Source organism: Montipora foliosa, chromosome 6 (assembly GCF_036669935.1).
Source record: "Montipora foliosa isolate CH-2021 chromosome 6, ASM3666993v2, whole genome shotgun sequence".
In the NCBI taxonomy this organism is placed as follows: Eukaryota; Metazoa; Cnidaria; class Anthozoa; order Scleractinia; family Acroporidae; genus Montipora; species Montipora foliosa.
The window spans coordinates 30,766,207-30,788,706 of NC_090874.1; the positions used below are offsets into that span (position 1 = coordinate 30,766,207).

The following is a 22,500-nucleotide window of genomic DNA, read 5'->3' on the forward strand; positions in this document are numbered from 1 at the left end:
CTGTCCATGGCTGCTAATTGACCGGGTGAAATGGTTGTGCGCATGCGTGATGTGTTGGCCACACCGGGTTGGTGTTAGCGTGTGTTACCTTGCTTTTATTATTGTTCTAATCGTTTAAAGTTCGCCGGCTTTCATAACCAGTGTCCCTTTACTAACTCTGTTTCCGGCTGGCCCTATTCCATGTGCCTTCCATGGACGAATGTATGAGCCGCCATATTCTACGTTTGCCACAGTGTAGACTTCGAGTTTTACATGCGTTGCAGGACTTGGCGAGACTACTTCTGTCGCAGAGGGAGACATAAAGAGCAGGTACAACCCTCGAAGACTGCATAGCATCCACCATTTGACTTGCTGTTTCCACATCACGACCTTCATTCAAATGAACTCTAATGTGGGCCTTGATTGTTAACATGACAGCTGGTCATACAAGAAAATGAATTTGCTGCACCTCGGGTATTTTGGTTTCCCATGCACTTATTTTTAGCCGGAGACAATCTTTAACTGCCTGGTCACGCAAGAGTCAATTAGCAGTTGGCAGGGGCTTTCGCAGACAAACCCATGTTCAAATACTATATCTCTTTGGGTAGTGACCGGAATTTGGGCTGATTTGGAGAATTCCCCCATGTAGAAAATTCGAGTTTGGTTTTAGTGGTAAATTGTTTATTTATAAGCATTACGCAAACTATGCCTCAGAATTTCCATCGTACCCTGATATTTTCCTCTTAAAATTTAAAAGTGTGCCGTTTTTTAATTGTTAGATATCTGTTTTGTGAATTTCAAGCGGAAAATTGCCAATATATTCGCTCGTTTATGAAAGTCAGCTCTATTTTGTCACTGGACTCTTTTCCCGTGTTCGGCCGCTGATTTCAGGACCACAAACTGTTAAAACCAATATTTCCCAAACTCGGCCGCATTTTGAAATTTCACGACCAGTAAACTCATCTATTCAAAACCTTATTATAAACTGAAAACGAGGGTAGGTTAGGTTTTGAGCTGTGGCCGCGGTTTGCTCGATTTTTCTGTGCATTCACTCTTAATACATGTCTTTTGCCTTGCGGCATGCCGCTACAGTGTTCAAAAGTATGAGCGGAAAAATTAGATAAATGATAAATTTGGCAGTTTCTTTGATTTGCGCTGTCTCCGTAATGGACTCGCGTGGACAAACAGAAAAGTTACCCAGATTCACAGGTCACGCACTTCAGGATTATCTTACTCCCTAATTCACTGATTTATCACCTCATTCTGTGTCAGTTTCAATTCGCTCCCGATGCAGCTCGTAAATTTTGTTGGCAAACTCAATGGCTTCATCCACAGCTTCACATTTATTTTGCCACATTGTAGGTACATTGTCAACTCCCCAATATGCTCCACTAATTGCCCCTGTCATGCTCGCAATCGTGTCCGTGTCACCTCCTAATGATATGGCATAGTTTACTGAATCCTGAAACGAAACTTTTCCCTTGTAAAGAAACGAGAATATTGCAGCAGGTACCGCTTCTTGTGCCCTGATCCCATTACCGAAGGTTTCTACAACAGTCTCAGTTTCTAGTGCAGTAAGTTTACTGAGTAGGCCTTTCATTTCTTTGATTTTCGCAGCATACGAAAACGTCATTGCTGGCTGTGAAGAATTTTCACTCGGACCCCTGCCATAAATTAAATAAACAAAAATTAGCACTGATATTAAAATTATAAATAAATAAATAAATAATATTGATATGACGATGACGATAATAATAATAATAATAATAATAATAATAATATGTATCTTCTTGAAGACGCTAAGATGTCGTTTCGGCTAGACAAGTTTGCTGTCCTAGAAATGAGAAGGGGAAGACAAGTTAGCAGTAGCGGAATAGAACTACCCGACGACCAGCACATCGGAGAAATAGAGGAGGAAGGCTACAAATACTTTGGCATCTTACAGCCTTACAGTTGGACCAGACTCTCAACACCAAGATAAAAGGCAAGATAACATCGGAGTATATCAGAAGAGTCAAGAAGTTGTGTAGATCAAAACTCAACGGAGAAAATTTGATCAATTGCATCAATACCTGGGCTGTAGGTGTAGCGCGCTACAGTGTGGGGATTGTGGACTGGACAATGGAGGAGGCAGCCAACATGGAGAGAAGAACTAGGAAGATCTTGGCAATGAATGGCTGTCTGCACCGCAGGAGTAATGTTGCGAGGCTGTACCTGCTGATAAAGGAAGGGGGAAGAGGACTGATTGGCATTGAGTATTGTGTAAGAAGGGAGAGCAAATCCCTTCATGGCTACCTAAGACAAAGCACAGAGTGGATGCTTCAAGCTGCGTTGAACGAGAAAGTGATTCTTAAAGAAGAGAGTCTGCAGGACTATGAGAGGGGGATTTTAAAAGTCTTTCAAAGAATCTTACATCTCGTTCAGTTTTTTGAGCGGCATTTTTGTTTCCTTGTTCTAAAATAAATTCCTCAAGTAAGCAAACAGAAGCAAACCTTCCCTTAGCTATTTTTCAAAGCACGCGGTCTTTGTGCAACGGCTGTCGGATGACGTTCCATTCTATACGTTCAATCATCACTCGTGAAATTTCGTAGTTCGAGTTGCTTTAGAATGACGAGAAAGTTAAAAATTGGAAGGACAAAGCCCTACGTAGCGCGTTTGTCCAACAAATATCAGATGAAGCTGGAGAGGAGTCTTGGAGATGGCTCAGGAATGGATTCTTAAAAAAGGAGCGAGAAGGTTTGATTCTTGCTGCTCAGGAACAAACACGATCAAGTACAGCATATATAAGACCTCAGAGACACCACTGTGTAGATTGTGTGGAGATGCCACTAAAACAGTACGACACATTGTCAGTGGATGCAAGAAGCTTGCCCAGAGAGAGTATAGGAAGCGCCACAACATTGCGGGTACACTGGGAGATGTGCACGAAGTATGGGACAGAACGAGGAGAGGGTGAAAATACCAGGCAGAACGAAAAGACCAACCGGAGACAGAGATGTTTGAAGACATCCACCAGGCGGAAAGTTTTTGGAGAGCGTTATCTCTGAAAACAAGACACATTCACATTTTTATGTATTTCATTGAAACGTAACAGGTTGGCTTGGTACAAGCAGGGTTTTCGGTAGCATTTGGAAGTACCGGATGCAGTGGTTCATCTGGTGGACGTGCACCTCTCGTGCCGCTGGTGTGAACGTTGAGTGCCAGAGGCACGAACTCCTAGGGAAATTTGTAAAATTGGATTCTCTAAAATGCAATTTCCTGTGTTCCCTAGACTGGAATTGGTTAACCGAGAAAGTCTTTTAAGGCGTTGAAAAATGCTCACAGAAAATGAAATATTTGATTTGACAATTATGATCATCAGTTTGCAGTTGTTCGTTTTTCAGTTGATTCCAAAACGGACTCCAATCGGAAAGATGAATGTCCTTTATTTTCGAAAGTAATTTCACTGATGTTTATTTATTTATAAAAAACGTTAAAAATTAATACAAATCACCTGTTGCACCTGGGCAAGTGAAAAAAAACATTTTGCGAATAAACCATGTTATGCTTTGCACACATCTCCTCGCTCCACATCTTGTATCACAGCTATAAATTGTTGTTTCTTTAAGAAAGAATATACTATTACTATCCCTGAGACTATTAAAAACAGGAAGGTAGTCTAGCACCGTGTAACCTTGCAAAGCTGCGGCAAAATAGCTCTCTCTTAAGTGCTGCACATCATTATTATTAATCACTATTCTTAGATATATAAGACACTTACCGTCAACTTGTCTTTTCTTCACCGATGGTGCAAAAAAATGCTTATTCTTTTCATTTCGGTGAGATGATGTACACATGAAACGCGAGAAAGACTGATTCGGAGAGATGCTCTCTGATCAAAGTCAGGTTCAGTTAACAGCGAACTTTTCTGGTCATTTTTTTTCGCTAGCAGGGGAGGGGGGAAGGGACGGGGAATAATTTTATTATACATGTGTATGACAGGAATTATCTCCTTTCTTTTCTCGATTGTATGCATTACATAACTAAGAGAGTAAAATAAGGGTCAAGTCTTTCTTTGGTTTATAAATGGACAAAAAACCGGATGTTACATGTCAAATAACCGGACGTTGCGTCCGGCGTCCAGCCTGAAACGAAACCCCTGTACAAAAACCCCTGGTCTTCGTGTCTGTTGGGACCAATGGATGGCCACCTGAATGAATACGGGTTAATGGAAGGAGAACAGAGAGGTGCAAAGGAGGGGTGTTCAGGGAGAGTTGATAATTTACTGATCGACAGAGCAGTTTGCCAAGACAGTCACAGTGGTAGGCGCAACCTGAGCATGGCGTGGGTTGACATCCGTAAGGCATATAATAGAGTTGACCATGCATGGCTAATGGAGATGTGCTCCCTACATAAGTTCCCAAGCTGGGTAGGAAGAATTATTCAGAAGCTGAGTTCAAGCTGGAATACGAAGATTTCAGCGAGAACAGCAAGAGGCCTTGAGACTTCAGAGATGATACGTTTCAACAAAGGCTTGCCCCAGGGAGATGCCCTTCACATTATGTGTTAACCCTGTATTGTGGCTGTTGAGCGCTTCAGAAGGATATAGGATGACTAAAACAATTGGTGAGAAGATCACACACCTATTGTACATTGACGACATGAAGATCTATGCAGCGTCAGAGGAGAAGTTCGGAAGAGTCAAAAGGTCAGTGAAATCTGCAATGACTGACATCGGCTTAGAGTGGAACGATTGAAAATGCTCAGTGGTACATATAAAAAGGGGTGTTCTTTTCAGGATATTGGAGATGGAATGCGGCTAGGGGAGTCGGAGATGATAGAGAGCCTAAGTGAGGGTTCGAACTACAAATTCTTGGGAGTCCTAGAGAATGTAAAGCAAGAAGACGGGTTAGCTCTCGAGGTTGCAGCCAAGGGGTATCTGAAGCGTCTATCTGTTATCTGGTCCAGTCCACTGTCGGATTAGAATAGAGTTATAGCCACGAATCAATTCGCGCTACCAGTGATGGAATATCTAATGTGGACCCAGACGTTGCCTCTGGATGAATTACAAAGGCTGGACCGAGAGACACGTAAGGTGATCTGTGAGAGCGGGGGAAAGCATCCACTAGGGTCAACGTGGGCTGAAGTCGATTGAAGAACAATATAAGGTCACCAAGATAAGGTCAGCAGTTAATATGTATGCCAACAATGACAAGAAGATCCAGATGTTGAGAAGGTTTGAGGACAAGTAGGAGGTGTCAGGGCGAAGGTCACTCGTTAAAGATGCAAAGAAGTACACGGGTGAGCTGGACCTCCATCTTAACTTAGTTCATCCGGGGCCATCAGGTGCCACTGGTGACAAAAATGAAGAGTTCGAAGGGAAGAAGATAGGAGTATAAGTGAAGCGCGCCAAGCAAGGAAAGAACGCTGACGAGTTGAGAGCAGAAAGATGGCGAGGAAAATTCGTAGTTCAGAGATGGGAGGACGAAGAAAGTGGGAGAGAGTACTTCGCATGGATGTCTGAGAGGAGATCAGCCCCCACCCATACAGTGGCTGGAATGCGAGAACTTAACCTACAAATGCTTCCAACTAAGATTTACCATCATAAGAAGACCAGTTGCCACACTGGCTCGGATCTGACATGTCGGCTGCGTAGTAAGGCCCCTGAGACACAAGCCCATGTGCTGGCCGGCTGATGTGCCTTTGCACAGACGAAGTATCTTAGCCGTCACAATGCTGCTTTGCAGATGTTATTTTTCGAGTTGCTGATGGATCTGGAATTAGTTGACTCTGTGCCACTGTGGTACTCACCAGCACAGCCTAAGGCTCTATACGAGAACTCAAGAGCAAACGCGTATTGGGATGTGCCATTATATGCAGAGAGTACAGCACTTAGCAGAATGCAGAAAGCAGTGGTGTCAAGTACACTGAACATTGCTAGGAGTTTCAAGATAATGTTAGCATGAAGTTCAGATTCAAGTGTAGTAATAGGTTTAAGTTTCTGGTTTAAGATAGTTTTACGATGCGTCTTTAAAGAAATAATCCAAAAAACATTTTGGAGATATCACATAAGATCTTTAGACATAACATGATTATTCTTAGTACATTTATTGTTCTTAGTAGATTTTTAAAACCATCAATACGATTAGGCTCTATGTACAGGGATATTTTAATATTTATTATTAATCTTTATGTTTATTATTTCTATGTATTTTTATTTTTATTTTTTTCTCTGATGATGATGATGATGATGATGATGATGATAATAATAAGGAGGGTACGGAAGATTTTAGAAACGAAACTTAATGGGGGCAACCTTGTCAAAGCTATTAACACGTGGGCTATTCCTCTCCTGAGATATTCTGCTGCATTCCTGGACTGGAGAAAGTCAGAGTTACAAGATCTAGATAGAAAGACCAGAAAATTACTTACCATGCATAATGGTCTCCATCCAAAGAGTAATGTCGATCGTATCTACATACCAAGAGAAGAAGGTGGACGAGGTCTGATTAGTGTTGAAGACTGTGTAGAATCTGCTACCTTGGGGTTGGAGAGATATATCAATGATAGTGATGAAAGACTGATAAAGGCCGCTAGAAAGATCAGCGGTGGTCATAATAATGAAACAGAGGTCGAGTATAAGATACGTTAGAAAAATGAAAGAAAGGAACAGTGGAGGAAAAAGGTTATGCACGGACAATTTGTTCGACAGACGGAAGAAATATTAGGGAATGAATCCTGGTTTTGGTTAAAGAAAGGAAGTGTAAAAAGGGAGACTGAGAGTCTTATTATGGCAGCACAAGAACAGGCGCTTGCAACGAATCTGATGAAAGCTAGAATATATCAAACTCAAGAGGACAGTAAATGTCGAATGTGTAGAAAGCATAAATCATATTGTGAGTGAATGCCCTAAATTAGCAAAAAAGGAATATGAAAGGAGACATTACTGGGTGGGTAAGAAGATCCATTGGAAGTTTGTAAAGAGGAAGGTTTCATTGTCAATGAAAAGTGGTATGAACATGTACCTGAGCCAGTACTAGAGAATGAGAGATGTAAAATATTATGGCATTTTACGATACAGACTGATCACGTAATAGAGGCAAGAAGACCGGACATGATTGTTGTTGAAAAGAGAAATAAATGTTGCAAAATAATAGATTTGCAATACCATATGATAGCCGTATTGAGGAGAAAGAAGTCGAGAAGGTAGTGAAATACCAGGATCTAGCAACAGAATTGAAGAAGTTATGGAAAATGAAAACAATGGTAATTCCCATTGTAATCGGAACATTTGGAACAGTTCCAAAGGATTTAAAGAGGAGACTAAAGAATATTGGTATAGAGACCAAGATAGACGAGGTTCAGAGAAGTGAAGTGAAGTGAAGTGAAGTGAGTGAAGCTATTATTCTCTCCCCTCGGGTCTTTTCGGGACTAATTTACAATGTGTTTCGGGGGACTTTAGCCAGATTGCTTATTACACAGTTTACAATTTTATTTTAGGAAGTGAAAGATGCCCCCGTCCAGATAAGGTCAGACCACAACACCGGGGACTACGTCCCCTATTCTTATCGAATAGTGGGTGGATTCTTTAACGCCCTATGCTATTTAATTTCCAACACGGGTTATGAGACGCGACCTCCGGTTTACAGTCCTTATCCGACAAGACTTGAAAGTCTAACCATTTGCAGATGTAATTACAAAGGCAGTACATTCTCCTCAGTTATTTTAAGACCCCGCGTGTTGGTCCGGCCAGAGTCGAACTCACGCTCTCCCGCATGACAGCCCGATGCTCAACCAACTGAGCCACCGGTGCGTGTGTGTTATTCTGAACACGGCAAGGTTTCTTAGGAAGGTCCTAGAAGTTTGAGGAGACTTGTTGTCACCAAGCTTCCTGGAGTACTGAAGTTCCATTGGAAATCCAATGTGCCAAAAAAAAGATGATGATAATAATGATAATAATAATAATAATAATTATTATTATTATTATTATTATTATAATTATAATTATAATTATAATAATAATAATAATAATAATAATAAATATGATGAGGAGGAGGATGATGATGACGATGATGGTTTCACCGACTCACTCTTTGGATATGCAATATCATCAGCAATCTGATGGACAGCTGGAATACACGCATCGCTGCTAAAACAGTCTGACATCATCAGATTTAACAAAGGGTTACCACAAGGGGCCGTGTTATGCCCTCGTATGTTCACTTTGTGTTTAAACACCGTTGCATGGAAACTGAAAGCAACCGATGGCTATAAGTTATCGAAACCAATTAATTGGAAGATCACGAATTTATTGTATATTGATGACCTTAAAGTGTGCATGACTCAAAATTTCACCATTTTATTAATTTTCAAATCTAAGATGTGATGGTCTAAGGAGCATTTCTGTTCAAAAACAATTTAATTTCTGTTCTGAGAACATATCTAAAATGCGATGAAACCTCGCGTATTTTTAAGGAAACTATGAGACAAAGGCCTGGGATCGAGTTGAGGATTTTCATGTCATCGGTTAAACATGCCACTTGTGCGAAGATTCAGTGCGCTTGTGAGCGTATTTTACTCCAACAGTTACGATTTAAAGCGGCAAAAGTGCACACAGCAATATAGAGTATTCCCTGATCTTCTTTATTGGCAGTTGTAGTTAAATTATTTAACGAAGAATAACAATTTGGCATTAAATCCACATCAGGTGAAATCTTGCGGTGTGTTCAAATCACTCTTGAGCCCGTCAATTGCATTTTCCCTTCTCTTGTATTTTCGGTTCTCGGTATCCAGATTACAGCTTTCCTTCTCTGTGGGCTTAAGGATCTCTCTGAGGACCTGAGTTAATTATCCATTTGTGTAAATTTCATTATTAAAAGACGCGGGGTGAATTTTACTTGGAAGGCGTTTTATAGAATTCGAACGTTCGATGACTACACTGTAGATGGCTTTCGATTATTCTAAAATCAAAACCGTGAGGTCTTCTGGATTTTTATCTGTACAAGGTAGTAGATGACTTAGATATAGCATTTTGCATTTCCGTATTGTCATTCGCGTGACACCAAACAATGAAATCTGTTTTGATTAGGAATAAAATGTCTCTCATTATGATTCTCTGCAGTTTGAACGTTTCAAGTATATAAGGTGTTCAAAACTCATGTGTACTGTCTCGCAAGTGAAACGTTAACAGCCTTGGTGAGGTTTTTTATGCATTGGTCTTCTACAAAATTTCATGTTCTTGACCTTTTCCATTGTATGCCTTCGAGTTTATTTTTATGCCCGTGACAGTGAAAACGATCTGTAGACAGGCTTGGGACTTCGTTTGTCAGTCGATTTATATTCACTGAATGTGCAAGGTGCAATTCAATTGATATCCGAGTCCCAAATAACATTGAGGAAGTCGTTATTCATCGCCATTGTAGAAGTGGAACCAGCTGCCTTGGAACGATATGGCATAGAACGAAGTGGTCGATTGAGAACATCGGCTCACCCTTGCGAGCATATAGATTCACACTGCACCTTCATTCTCTCCTGATCTGTTGCAATCGCTGGTTGATCTTCCTTTCTTTTTGCTGCCTCTATGGTTAGGAAAGTAGACATACCAGACATATCGGATCGAAGTCTTCGTAGGTTTGCCTGGTAGGTTTGAAACCGGGCCGGTGTCTTTGGACAAATTTTCGTCCATTTCTTTCTCCAATGCTCCATTGTGGGAGGAAGATGTATTATGGTACATGGGGTCAAACTGGGATTTTTGCAGCTGACTAGCTCAGGGCCGCTACCAACACAATATTTTCCGCAGACTCTCCGATTTGTCTTGTTGTTTACATTTCCCGCTGCAATCTAACACAACTGATGACCTCATGAAGGTCTTTTTATCCGTGCGGGAAATGTGGTAATTTTTTGGCCAAAATGCCAAAGTTCGTGCTGTGAAAAAAACTCACTTCAGACATTTGTAGGAAGATTCTAATAACAAAATCCTATCAAGCAAAGCCTGAATTTTAAGGACATGAAATAAAAACTGGTTGTGAAATTTCGAGTCATGGGCACTTTAAGATCTATGCAGCCTCTGAGAGTAAGCTCAACACCATCCTCAAAACCACCAAAGATGCCATCGAAGAAATGTTCAGTAATTAACATCAAGAGAGGGCAGTACAATGTAGGTGCAAGGCACAGATGTAAAGGTGGATGAAGAAAAGGTGATTAAACACTTAAAAGAGGGTACACAGTGTAAATTTCTCGGAGTATTGGAGAATGTCAAACAGGAAGACAAACTATCACTAGAAGGTCCCGCAAAAATATACCTACAGTGAATGTCCATAGTATGGTCAAGCCCTTTGTCAGATGAGAATCGAGTGAGAGCATCAAATCAATTTGCACTGCCTGTGCTAAGCTATTATGAAAATCACCGAGCTGTGGAATGGGCTCAAATTTTATATCGTCGCCACATCCATTCTTTGTTGCTGCCCCGCCCATTTTCGCCGAAGAATTAAGTTGGCATGTGAGCCGTTCTTGGTGCATATTCCATAGAGTTGTAGGAAAAGATGAGCAAGATGGTGGGAGGGAAGGGCAGTCAAGTGCTCGTAAAAATGCAGAAAGCTGTAATTTCATCGACCTTAAACATTGCGCGTACTTTCAAAACACTTTTGTAATCGCGTAAACCACTGATTAACTTAACTGGAGCTAACAAATAAGATTACCATTCATAGCGACTTTAAGGAAACCAAACGACACTGGACTAAGCAATTATTACCACCTAAAGTATTCTATATTATAGTATCAACTTACTATTAATACACTGACATCTTTTAAGTTAAGTGAATAGAAAATATAGAAAAATGATCATCGCTATCTTAATATTTATATATTTTTTTACATTGATCGGGCTCGTGCTCGATTTTGCCTGTAAAATTCCAGTAGTATTCAAGGAGTAATCAAGAACCAGGAATTGAGTTTTCAAGGAGACTTTATAAGAAGATTGCTATGCCATACATAGTGTTTCAGTGTTTTCTTTGCTGAAAAAACCTACCTGGATATTCGTTACTACATCCTGCAAGTTAAGTGCACCCACAGGCATTTTAATTTTTGGTTTTAATGTTTCCCTAATAGTCACTTTTAGGCTCAATTTTTTTAAATGTCTCTTTAACTTAGCATGATGCAATCTCAACAATTTTCACCCAACAAAAAATTCAAGCAGTTTTCTACAAAATCCTTTTTTCCAAGGGCTTTTCAAGCGCCCTTGAAGTCCAAAATTAAATTCCAGGGCTTTTCAAGGACTTCAAGGAGTAGCACGAACCCCGATTTATATTGTTTTTCCATTAATTCATTAATTCATTAATTTTATTTTTATAATCTACATACATTTTGTATGATATTATGGACATTATTTAGCCAACATGGCCTCTAGGTTACGGTTTCGCCCTTTTGTGCCATTTTAATGTTTAGCAAACAGAAGTTTTAACACTGTAGTCTGTTGTCATAATAATAATGTTATGAACACCAGCCAACAACAGTAGCTGAGAACAGCGAGGTCACAATACTCTGGGATATGCCCATGCACACCGATAGGGAGATAGGAGTCAACAGACCTGACATTGCGGTCGAGGATAAGAAAGAAAGAACGTACATGGTCACTGACATAGCAGTTCCAAGTGAAAGTAACACCTTGGCAAAATTCACAGAGCAGTTGCCCAAATACAAAGATTTTGAAATTGAAGTCAATTAGGATGTGAGATATGAAAATGGAAATAATACCAGTGGTCGTTGTAGCCCTAGGGCTAGTTAAGAAGGGACTAGACAAGGTCACTAGTAGAAACTCGGGTAACAGCACCAACGAAACCCAGAAAATCACAATTAATGCTCGAAACAGCCTACATCTTAAGAAAAGTACTGTCGCTGAAGTAACTTCTTCTCCTATAACGACCTAGGTCCACTGCTTTGATCCGGCTACAATGGATGGAACCCAGGAAAACTTGACGAGAGCAACAATAATAATAATAATAATAAGCAAGTTATAATAAAGCAGTAATAAATATACATTAGAGACACTGTCCATCTTAAGGAGGCTCGAAATAGTTTCTCCTTTTTTCAAGCAAATAAACATGTTCTGTCCTTAGATACAGTTAGGGTAATTATATCACAACAAAATTTAGCCAGGGTATTAAGTACCCATCGCAGACTTCTCACATTGTATTTTCCTCTTAATAACGTTACCATAGCAAAGATATTAGGCATTTTCTTGAGCCTTATAATCAATCGTATACTGTCTTTTTTGAAGAAACGGGACAGTGAAATCTTCCCATTCAGTGTAAACAGATAATGTAAGAAGTAATCTCTAAAATATCTAAAATTCTACAAAATCTGTAGCCCAGTTTTTCAGAAAAATCAGTGTTTTTGAAATTTGTGTCTAGTTTTTTTTCGCCAACTTATTAATCTAACATGCAAAAAATGAGAAAAATTCGCCATCCGGAAGCAGAGATGTAAACCAGTAAAGCCTTGGCAAACTATCGAGCAAAGTTTGATCCCACATGCAACAATGTTGGATGTAAATGTTGAGGTAGTGGCAATACACTACCTAACATTGCTTGACGAATTCAAGTTCAAGTTGGCGCAACATTTGAAAATTTGGCGTAGCGTTATGCTACTGGAGTTGTTTGAGGGCCGAAAGGACATATATATTCAAACGAGGAAAAACCAAAGAATGGTTAAGAGAACCTGTAGAAAAGGGTATGTTCTTTGCAAGTTAGTCTGCACTTAGGAGATGATGATGATGAGCCCGGATCAATTTGCAGGAATTTTAAACGCTTTTGAACCAGACATCTCCAAACGGCGATAATGATTAAGTAGCCTAAAAGTGCTCCACAGACATGGCCTTGCTTTCTATTCGCTGATCAAGGTTTCTGGCTATTCATCAACAATCACAACGTCCCCTTGGTCCTTGTCCGCCATCTCTGTTGCAAATGATGCAAGAAGCCTAGGCTTGGAAATAAGATAGCGATTCGTGATTGGCTAGCAGTGTGAACGTGACTCGATTCAGGACACAACTTTGTTGGAAGAGCAGCAAAAAACTGCAACATTGCTGCGTCAAACAGAATTGTTGGCAGGTTGTAATGTTTGATCAAAAGCAGACTGTATCCAACATTTAAACGAACTAAAAATGTTGGACGAACATTTTCCAACATGGGCAGCCAAACTGTCGAACAATGTTGATCAAGCAGGTTGCATGGAGCCTTTAATCCAACTTTGTTCCATAGTTTGGCCAGGGTCAAAGTTGCAAAATCAGGAAAAATGAGGGGGTTACAAGATCAGCATTTACACATGCAGCATCAGCTCATTCGAGTACACGCGAGCGAGTGGAGCTACAAGCCAACACAAACTGATTTAAGTGACCATTAAACCGTTTGTGTAGTTTTTGCGAATAGGAGATGCCTATTTAATATATTCCATATATGGAGAAATTACAAGAAAGGTGAGCAAAATTAGCGGTATTTGTTTATTTCTGATGACCCATTTGAATCATGAGCTGACGCGAGCTGCTTACGAATTGCGGGTGTGGCTTACACACGCATACTCAGCTGAAAACTCTTTCGAGCCTCCGGTTACTGCTAACCTTTTCGGTCTCGAATTTTGCAAAATGTTAAAAAGCCACCACAAGATACCTCCTTATATTGGTTTTCTTGTAAAAAAGAAATTATTTGAAAATGGTTTTTTTTTTTTTTTGCGGAGTTGTTTCAAATTTGTGTTTTCCGAGATGTCAACACTTGTTAACACCGGAATACATCCAGGTATCTTCACTTTATCGCGTGTTGAGTTTGCCATTTATTTGTAGTCGATGCGGTTGTGTTAAGGTTACTGCTAACCTTTTCGGGTGCCTTCTGGGAAATCTTTCGTAAGCATGTTATTTTCGGTAAAACTCCAGGAAACTATATACAGTTGTATCACCGAAAAGGTAATAAAATGAAGAATCTGAAGATATGAACATTTTAAGTTATTATGGCTTTCTTTAGCGTGCGCGAAGCTCTAAACTCAAAACCACACATGTTCTATACCAATCAGCACTTTATATATAAGGCTTCCAAATGTGTCGGGCTTTTAGGATCTTCCTGTTACTTTCCGAGAAAATGAACTTTGAAGTTGACCAATAGAAAATTTTCCGTTTCCCGACACGCAGAGACTTGTCAAAGTAAATATATTTCGATTTTTTTAAAAGCCCAACACCCTTTCATGCGCAATATCCGACAATCATTTTGGCCCAATTTCGTAAAAATCCGACAAATCCGCTCCTATAATTTAATTTGAAGAGGAGCTATTCCTGGAAAAATAACCCAACTTTTCGGGCAGAAAAGATTTTACACATTTTCGTACCTTGTAAATGGGGGTGTGAATGCGGTCATGCCGCTATAATGCCGCAGACCAATGAAAATTGACGTATTGCCCCCTGAAGAGTGTTTGTGACAAAACAGTTTTGAATTCGCGGGAAAAGGCATTCAGCGCTGCATCATTAGCCATAGATTATTTATACCTGATTGTGGACTTAGCCCTTGTCACCTGCAACGAGTTGAGTTTTCTTTGCATGTTTTCTTCATGGAATCTTCTTTTTTTTAGGCCGGGTCTTTTTCTTACTCTTTACCCACTTTCCCTTTTTCCACTTCTCTCGTCGTTTCATGCGTTTTATGACCTAGTAAAGAAGATGTCACTTTGCATATTCCTTTAACACGCATCAACTACAAGTAAATGGCAAACTCAACAGGCGATAAAGTGAAGATACCCGGATTAGATGTTCCCGCGTCAAACTGCACAAGAGGTCTAAAACGTTGACGAGTGTCGGCATCTCCAAACACCTTGGGGGATGAACATTTTAGTCACAAAAAACACAAAATTTGCAATAACTCCGCATGAAAAAAACATTTTCAAATAATTTCTTTTTTAGTAGAAAACAAATATAATGAGCTATCTTATGATAGCTTTTTTAAAATTTTGCAAAATTTGAGGCCGAAAAGGTTAGCAGTAACCTTACAGGAATATGCGAGGCGATATCATCCTTGCTAGGCCATGAAACGCATGAAACGAGAAGAGAAGTCGAAACGGTTCTCCCTGGGTAAAAAGCAAGAAAAAAGACAAGGCCAGGAGACAAAGAAACTCGGTTCGCTGCTAGCGACAAGGTCTAAAGGCCGGGGCACACTAGTCGATAAGTCGATGCGACACGTTGCGGGGACAAGTCGCCGCAACAATTTGCCATGTGTGACATGTTCATCCCCCAGCATGAAAATCATTGTCGCTGCGGCAGAATTTTGTTGCTGTGATCAGTCGCACGAATTCAAACCAGTTTGAATTTGTGCGACTTATCGCAGCGACAAAATTACCGAAAGCAGAGTTGTCGCATTGTGTGTACACTTTTGTCAACAAGTCGCTGCAACAAAATACAAATGAACCAATGAGAGAGTGTCATATGATCAGCCATATTAAATTAGAAAACTAGTTCACATTCCCCCTCATACGAGATCATTGTGTGTACACCGAACAGGCGTCGTCTCGCAGCGACTTGTTTGATTTGAGCAGTTTTGGAGAAAAAATCGTAAAAGAGGTAAGCAAATTCAAAATGCTAAAGATCTCAGGCAACAAACAACAGTGATAAAGAAACTTGAGTCACGATTGAACTACAAGTTCCTAGAAATTAAAGGGTCAGTGATGCTAGACGAGAATCAAGCACTTACAGAGGCAACGAAGGTGTACTTGAAAAGATTGACAGTATTCTGGACAAGCCCACTGTCGGATTGTAATCGCGTTCACGCAATAATCCAGTTTGCTTTACCCATACTCGCATACCCTATGTGGACACAGCACTGGCCACTAGAAGAACTAAGGAGCATAGATAGACAGACAAGAAAAATCATCCGTGAAAACGGAGGAAAACATCCACTGAGCTCCACAGCCGTGTTATATCTCCCCAGACAGAATGGTGGTTGAGGTTTGCGGTCTATTGAACAAGAGTATAAGTTGATCAAGATAAAAGTGACTGTTAAGTTACAGGAGAATTCAGACCCCATGATGAGAACTGTCCAACAATTTGAGGAAAGATCGGAAGAAAAGGGATTCTCCTCACTCATTAAAGACGCAAACAAGTTTGCTGAGGAACAAGGGATAACTTTGACGTTGAATTACCCCGAACCACCATGCAGCCCACTGGAAGGACCAGAGAGGAAGATCAAGGGACAGCAGATTAAGAAACATCTCAAGAAGGCTGTAAATGAAAAGCTTGTGAAGAAGATTGAAGATCAACCTTGGCAAGGAAACTTACTGAGATCAAGATGGCAGGATGATCAATTGAGTCATAAAGGCTGTTTTGTATGGCTGAGTAATCAGACGCCTACCCACTGTATGGCAGGTATTATGGAGTTGTACGAATAGCTCACTCCAACTAAGGTCTACTCGGCTTTTAAGACTGGAACTATAAGTAAGAACAACATTACATGTAGAATGTGTGTGTGTAAAGCCACTGAAAGTCTGGCCCATGTACTTGCTGGTTGTCCACCCCTAGCACATTCAAAATGCTTAGAAAGACACAATTGCGGCACTGAAGGTGTTTTTCTTAAGATGCTTAGGGATCTCATGCTTGCTTATAAAGTTCCTCCATGGTTCTCCCAAGTGAGGCCGAGATACTCCACAAGTCACCTGACGCAGAAGCATTTTGGGACATTCTAAACGAATGCATGCGCGCTTTGTTGATCACAAGAGCGAGAAAGTACTCATGGTTGAGATGACATAATAATCGCAACAAGAAAGAAACAGAAAAGACAGAGAAGTATGGACCTCTACGACTGGAGCTGTCAAGACAACACCCAGGATACAAGATCACACAATTGAATAATACAGAGAGAAATACTGATGAGAATGCAAGCAGAAAGCTGTTTTGAGCTGCACACTTAATATTGCCAGGACATTCAAAATAATCAATACAACTTTTACTTATTTTAAAAGGGACATGTTAGTATCACATAGGCCTAATTATCATATAGATCATTAGGTTTATATAGATATTTAAAAATATAGTGATGGAATTTTTTTCTTATTGACATCATAGGCTACCTGCGCCCCATGATGTTTATGGGTATCCATCCCTGCCAAAATTCAAACTTGTTGTTCTTAAGCCCAAACTTTGGGTAGACTTTCATGTACCGGACCAAAGTGGTGGGAAGACAAAAGAACCATTGTTATTCTGATTAGGCCTTGTTGACTAGGTATTGTTATCTTCGCTTTGTTCTTTTGTTTATTCAATTTGTCAGTTCAAACATTCAATTGGTCAATTGAATTATTCAAATCGGCAATTCGAACATTCAATTCGGCAATTCAGACATTCAGTTCGTCAATTCAAACATTCAATTCGGCAATCCAAACATTCAGTTCGGCAACTGAAACATTCAATTCGTCATTTAAACATTCAATTCAGCAATTCAAACATTCAATTGGTTTATCAAACATTCAATTCAGAATTGAATGTTTGAATTGACAAACTGAATGTTTGAATTTAATAACTGCAAGTTTAATTTGCAAGATAGAATGGTTGAATGGAAGGTTTCGATTTACGAACAAGTTTGAATTTTGGTGGGGATGGATACCCATAGATGTTAACATTGTTTTCCTGTGAGCATTCTTACGTGTAACACTGCATAATAATAATAATAATAATAATAATATTAATAATAATAATAATAATAATAATAATGGCGGCAAGTAGCGAGGACGTGTAAGAAGTAGCTCTAGCGAACTTCAACAAAACACGGTTCAATCGATAGTTTACCAAGCTTAGGCGCCGGAATATACTCGAAATGCATTTATTGTGCTTGTTGATTTGTTCCCTTTGAACAAGAAGGTGACCAGAAGCGAATTGACGAAGTTTTTAGTTGTAAGTTGTTTGAAGATTGTTTTGTTCGAGTCGGCGATGGCTGGCGAACCTACACTTGGGAATGAAACGACTAATCGTACTACAACAAGACGAGTTGGAAGGCTGAAATGGTCGAATGAGATGAATAGCGACCTCATGGAATGCAGAAAGAACCCTAAGCAGTTAGTGGCATCGAATGATCCTCCTCGGAACCCAAATGGCCGAAGGAAAGGATATATGCAGCTAATGAAAGAATTATGGGACGAAGTAAGACACTCGGAATTAGGGCTGACTAGTCACAACCTGAGGGATCATGCGGAGTGGCTTGAAAAGACAGTAGGGAACGTGAGAGAAATTATCGTTCAAGGTGTGGGAAATAGGGTTAGAGAAATAGGAAGAGAGAATGACGAAATGCTAATTAACCATTCACAAACATCGAGTTCAAATTCTGCTACGGATGATTAATTGCATTCTTTATTCAGTTGTAGTGGCTTTTTACATTAGTAAAGGATAGTAAAAGCGGGAAGAAGAGAGGAATCGTGCTGGGAGATCAAAGTTTCGTGGGAACATCTCAAGAGCGAAAGCGGAACTGGAGAGGATAAAATTAAACAAGAAAATCACAAAAAAAGGAAGGAGAAATCAGGGGTCTATTAGCGAAGAAGTGTGGGGCATTGTCTGTTGCAAGTCTGATATCGTATATAGAAAAGGAAAAATCCAGACCAAGGAAATTGAAAAGAGGCTATAAGAACAACAAGAAACGAGAAGAGGCGAGAAGGCTGAATAAGCAATTTGAATTGGACCCAGGGAGAGTTTACTTTAGCCTCAAAAAGATCATAGAGACCCAGGAGGGCATTGATAAGCCAAAATATGACCACAGGCTGCAGGATGAAGGACTGGATGAGCGGTTACTTTATGATGTCAAGGAGGCGTCGAGGTTTTGGAAAAGCTTGTGGGAAACACAAGGGAAAGGGAATACCTCGGCATTATGGCTAGATGAGATCAGGAGTGCTATACGTGACAGTGTCCCTGAGATGATGGAAGAGGACTTTGAGTTAAGTGTTGATCAAGCTGTTAGAGTGATTTCAAAGAAGCGCAATTGGAGTGCGCCAGGGCCGGATCAACCTGTGAATTTCTGGTGGAAAAGAGCGAGTGCTGTTCACGAGGGAGTTACCAAATCCTTCCAAGCGATAGTGAATGGAGATCAAGAGATACCACTATGGTTCACTGAGGGCAAGACAATGCTTATTCTCAAACCGGGGGAATTCTCAAGCGAGAATCAGAGGCCCATTACATGCTTAAATTCAATCTATAACTGGCTATAACTGGCAGTGGACCAACATTCGGATAAATGAGGGCTTATGCAAGGGGAGCAGCGTGGAGCAAGAGAGGGTTGTAGTGGAACAATGGACAATCTGCTTATCGATTGCATGGTCTGTCAAGATTGTCAGAGAGGGTGGTGAAACTTAAGCATGGCATGGGTGGACATTAGGAAGGCCAATGTCTCAGTGGATCATAGTTGGCTGCAAGAGATGTTTGTTTTACACCCCTTCCCTAAGTGGACTGGAAATGTCGTATCGAGGCTCAGTGCAAAGTGGAACACCAGGATAAACGTAAAGACAAAGCAATGTAAAGTGGAGATATCGGAACATATCAGGTTCAACAAAGGGCTTCCCCAGGGGGACGCATTATGCCCTCGTTTTAATATTTACTTCATGTCTGAACCCGGTAGCATGAAAACTGCGAGTAAGTGAAGGATATCGTCTCTCCAAGCCCATCAGTGCCAAGATCACCAACTTATTGTATATTGATGATCTAAAAGTGTACGCGGCATCGAAAGGGAAGCTCGAGAGGGTGATGGTGGAAGTAAGAAATGCGATGGAAGATATTGGTTTACACTGGAAAGAGAGGAAGTGCGCGACAGTACATGTGAAGCGAGGGCGGCTTGAGGACTCAGGGGAAATGAGTACGCGAGAAGCTGGTCAGATCAACAGTCTGAACGACAGAGTCCAATACAAGTTTCTAGGACAAGACAACCTAGTTTAGGAGAATGCTGAGAAAGCATACTTGAAGAGACTGTCGGTCATATGGTCAAGCCCCTTATCATATTACAACAAGATCTTGGCAACTAACCAGTTTGCATTGCCGGCTGTGGCTATGACACAAGTCTGGCCGATTGCCGAACTCCAAAAACTTGACCGAGAGAGTAGAAAGTGTATGGTGGAGAATGGAGCGAAACACCCACAGGGGTCGACAGAGCTGATGTACCTGCCTAGGAGATTGGGAGGAAAAGGTCTTAAGTCGGTGTAAGTGGAATATAAAGCAACTTAGATCAAGGCAGTGATAAACCTGTAAGCCAATAGGGACTCGACCATAGAACTGGTACGGCAGTTTGAGGAGAAAGCGGTTTGAACTGGGAGGCGAGAAGAGCACGGAAAAGACAAGCAAGTATGGTCCCCTTCGGTGGGAACTACAAATGCGTTATCCGGGGTATTGTATCAAACAATACAACATAGTCATCACCGTCCTGGGTGGGTATTCAAGGGACGTGAGTCAAGCGCTTCGAGATCTTGTGGGAGAGGCAAGTAGTAAAGTGGCTCGCAGGATGCAGAAGTCAGTTATTACCAGTACTATCCATATCGCCCGCTATGCCAGTCTGAACATTCATGATCATGTGTTAGGATTTTCACTTATACAGTTTTTATTATGAGCATTACATTTCAGTAATATCCGCTATGAACATTAGATTTTACACTGACTCTTTTAACAGATATATAATTATATAGTTTTTATTATGAACATTAGATTTTAGTATTATCCGCTATGTACACTAGATTTTAGCATTATTTATAGATCTGACACTGAGCTATCCATGTCTTTACGCCTAGCTTAGTGAATCTTAGGTATCTGGCATCCAGATGTTTTATACTGCCCATGATGATAATAATAATAATTAATAATAATTGAAGGACTAGATTGCCATGTTTACGGGGCATTAACAAGGGTAAGCGGAAGTCTGCAGTCAAGAAAGTAGATATACTTCTAGGGAAGATTGAAGTCGGAAACATTACAACAACAAATGATATTATTTTTACATTCTAATTCACTGCGTTCAAACGAACGTAACTTATTTTACGCTTTCAACTCCCTGTATGAACAGACATCAAACTACAGCAGGTTAGGATGGATACTCTTGCAGAGTATACCGAGTTTATTAACTTCCTTTTTACAATACCTTGTTATAATAAGTTCACTCATTAATACAGTTCCATGAGATACTATTGAAATAATTCAATACAATAACTCATCACAAATAGTTCCCTCATATAATTGCATGAAATACTATAGAAATAATTCAATACAATAGTTTATTATAATTAGATCCCTCATTACAATTACATGAAATACTAACCGAGAAAATTTTAAATCACCCGACCAGGTGGTGTAGCATATTGAGAAAACTAACATCAATCAAATGAATGCTACCTACAATCAGGCTAAGTACCGAAGTTGGAAATCACAACCCAAGGAAATTAGTTACCGCCAATCTATTCTGCACATCCTCGTGAAAGTACATATCCTTGGCTGTGTCCGTTTTCCAGCGGCCGTGAAGTTTCAATAATCTGAGATAGAGTTTTTACTGTGCTGCACAACTGAGGTAATACCGCCCGACCTTAAACTATGTAATCCAAAACACCTCGCATCATAACCCAATTCGACAAGGCAGGACAAGATCTCCCGGCACCTTGTATAAGACAATTCAGATTTGCAAATAGAATACGAATTTGAACTCCTGTGATAACTTACAGATCTAAACAACGGGAGAGTAGATTTGAAGTCAATACCAGCTGTTTCAATATATCTGATAACCAAGTTCACTGGGCAATACTTATTATGGAGGCGATTGATGTATACGATGTTCCCCTCTCAATAGATATCCGTCTTGGAACGGGGAATGAAAATTGACATGTAGCCACCCACAAATGTTAAATGTGTAGGCAAAATGTTAGTAATCTCATTAAATCTCAAAAAACCAGCAAACCCTACGGTACAAATAGTAGCAATCCTCAAATCTTTTAAGTTAGAACCTGGGGTAGCGTATTTATCGATTATCTGTTTAATAATATCTGCCGTTGTGGGCGTCTTCTTGGTGACCGATTTGCTTTTGCTTCTCTTGGCAGATTCCACAACATTCCGACAGAGATCGCCATTTAAGGGCGCAGTATGCCAGAATAACAGATGCACTAGACTCAGTTTGTTTGGAGAATTCCGATAAATACATTGCCGCCACTATACCGTCATAAGGCAAATCGACAGTAATGCCATTTTTCCGGGACCAGTTAAAGAACTTTTTTAACTCTGCTAGGTATTTCTTTACTGTAGAATTGGCTCTGGAAGTCAAGACTTGCTTGATAGCCTCTCGTCTGTTCCTGTAAAATCACCGGGACTTTGCTCCAGTAAGAGCTTTTTCCAACAATCTAGAAAAGAATACAAATCAAGCAATAACATGAAATACTTTACCGTGATAACTCGCGTCAATGCCTTGATCTCAACGTTAAAGGACAGCGCCTTATGCAAAACAACTATGGCCAGTGTCATAGTTTGGTATAGGGCTCAAAAGCCTTATGCATACCCAAACAAACTCATAGACTCAGTACTACCTAGGA

At 40.3% G+C, this 22,500-nt stretch overlaps 2 protein-coding genes across 3 annotated transcripts in view; both read right to left on the minus strand.

The window, feature by feature from the left end:
• LOC138007119 (ADP-ribosylhydrolase ARH3-like) overlaps positions 1 to 22,500 on the minus strand; it is a 46,207-nt gene that overhangs the window by 218 nt on the left and 23,489 nt on the right. Inside the window, exon 3 of one of the 2 annotated variants that reach the window (XM_068853863.1) lies at positions 1 to 1,643. This exon is cut by the window's left edge and continues 218 nt beyond it. In XM_068853863.1, coding sequence (XP_068709964.1) covers positions 1,238 to 1,643 — 406 coding nt within the window. In that variant the 3' untranslated portion in view covers positions 1 to 1,237. Of the gene's footprint in view, positions 1,644 to 21,057; positions 22,312 to 22,500 lie in introns of those variants that run through there. The other variant, XM_068853864.1, reaches the window with a different exon arrangement.
• Positions 22,322 to 22,500, minus strand: part of LOC138007121 (uncharacterized) — a 3,450-nt gene continuing 3,271 nt past the window's right edge. Inside the window, exon 2 of the mRNA XM_068853865.1 lies at positions 22,322 to 22,500. This exon is cut by the window's right edge and continues 2,016 nt beyond it. The gene's annotated coding sequence lies outside the window, so the exon portion shown is untranslated.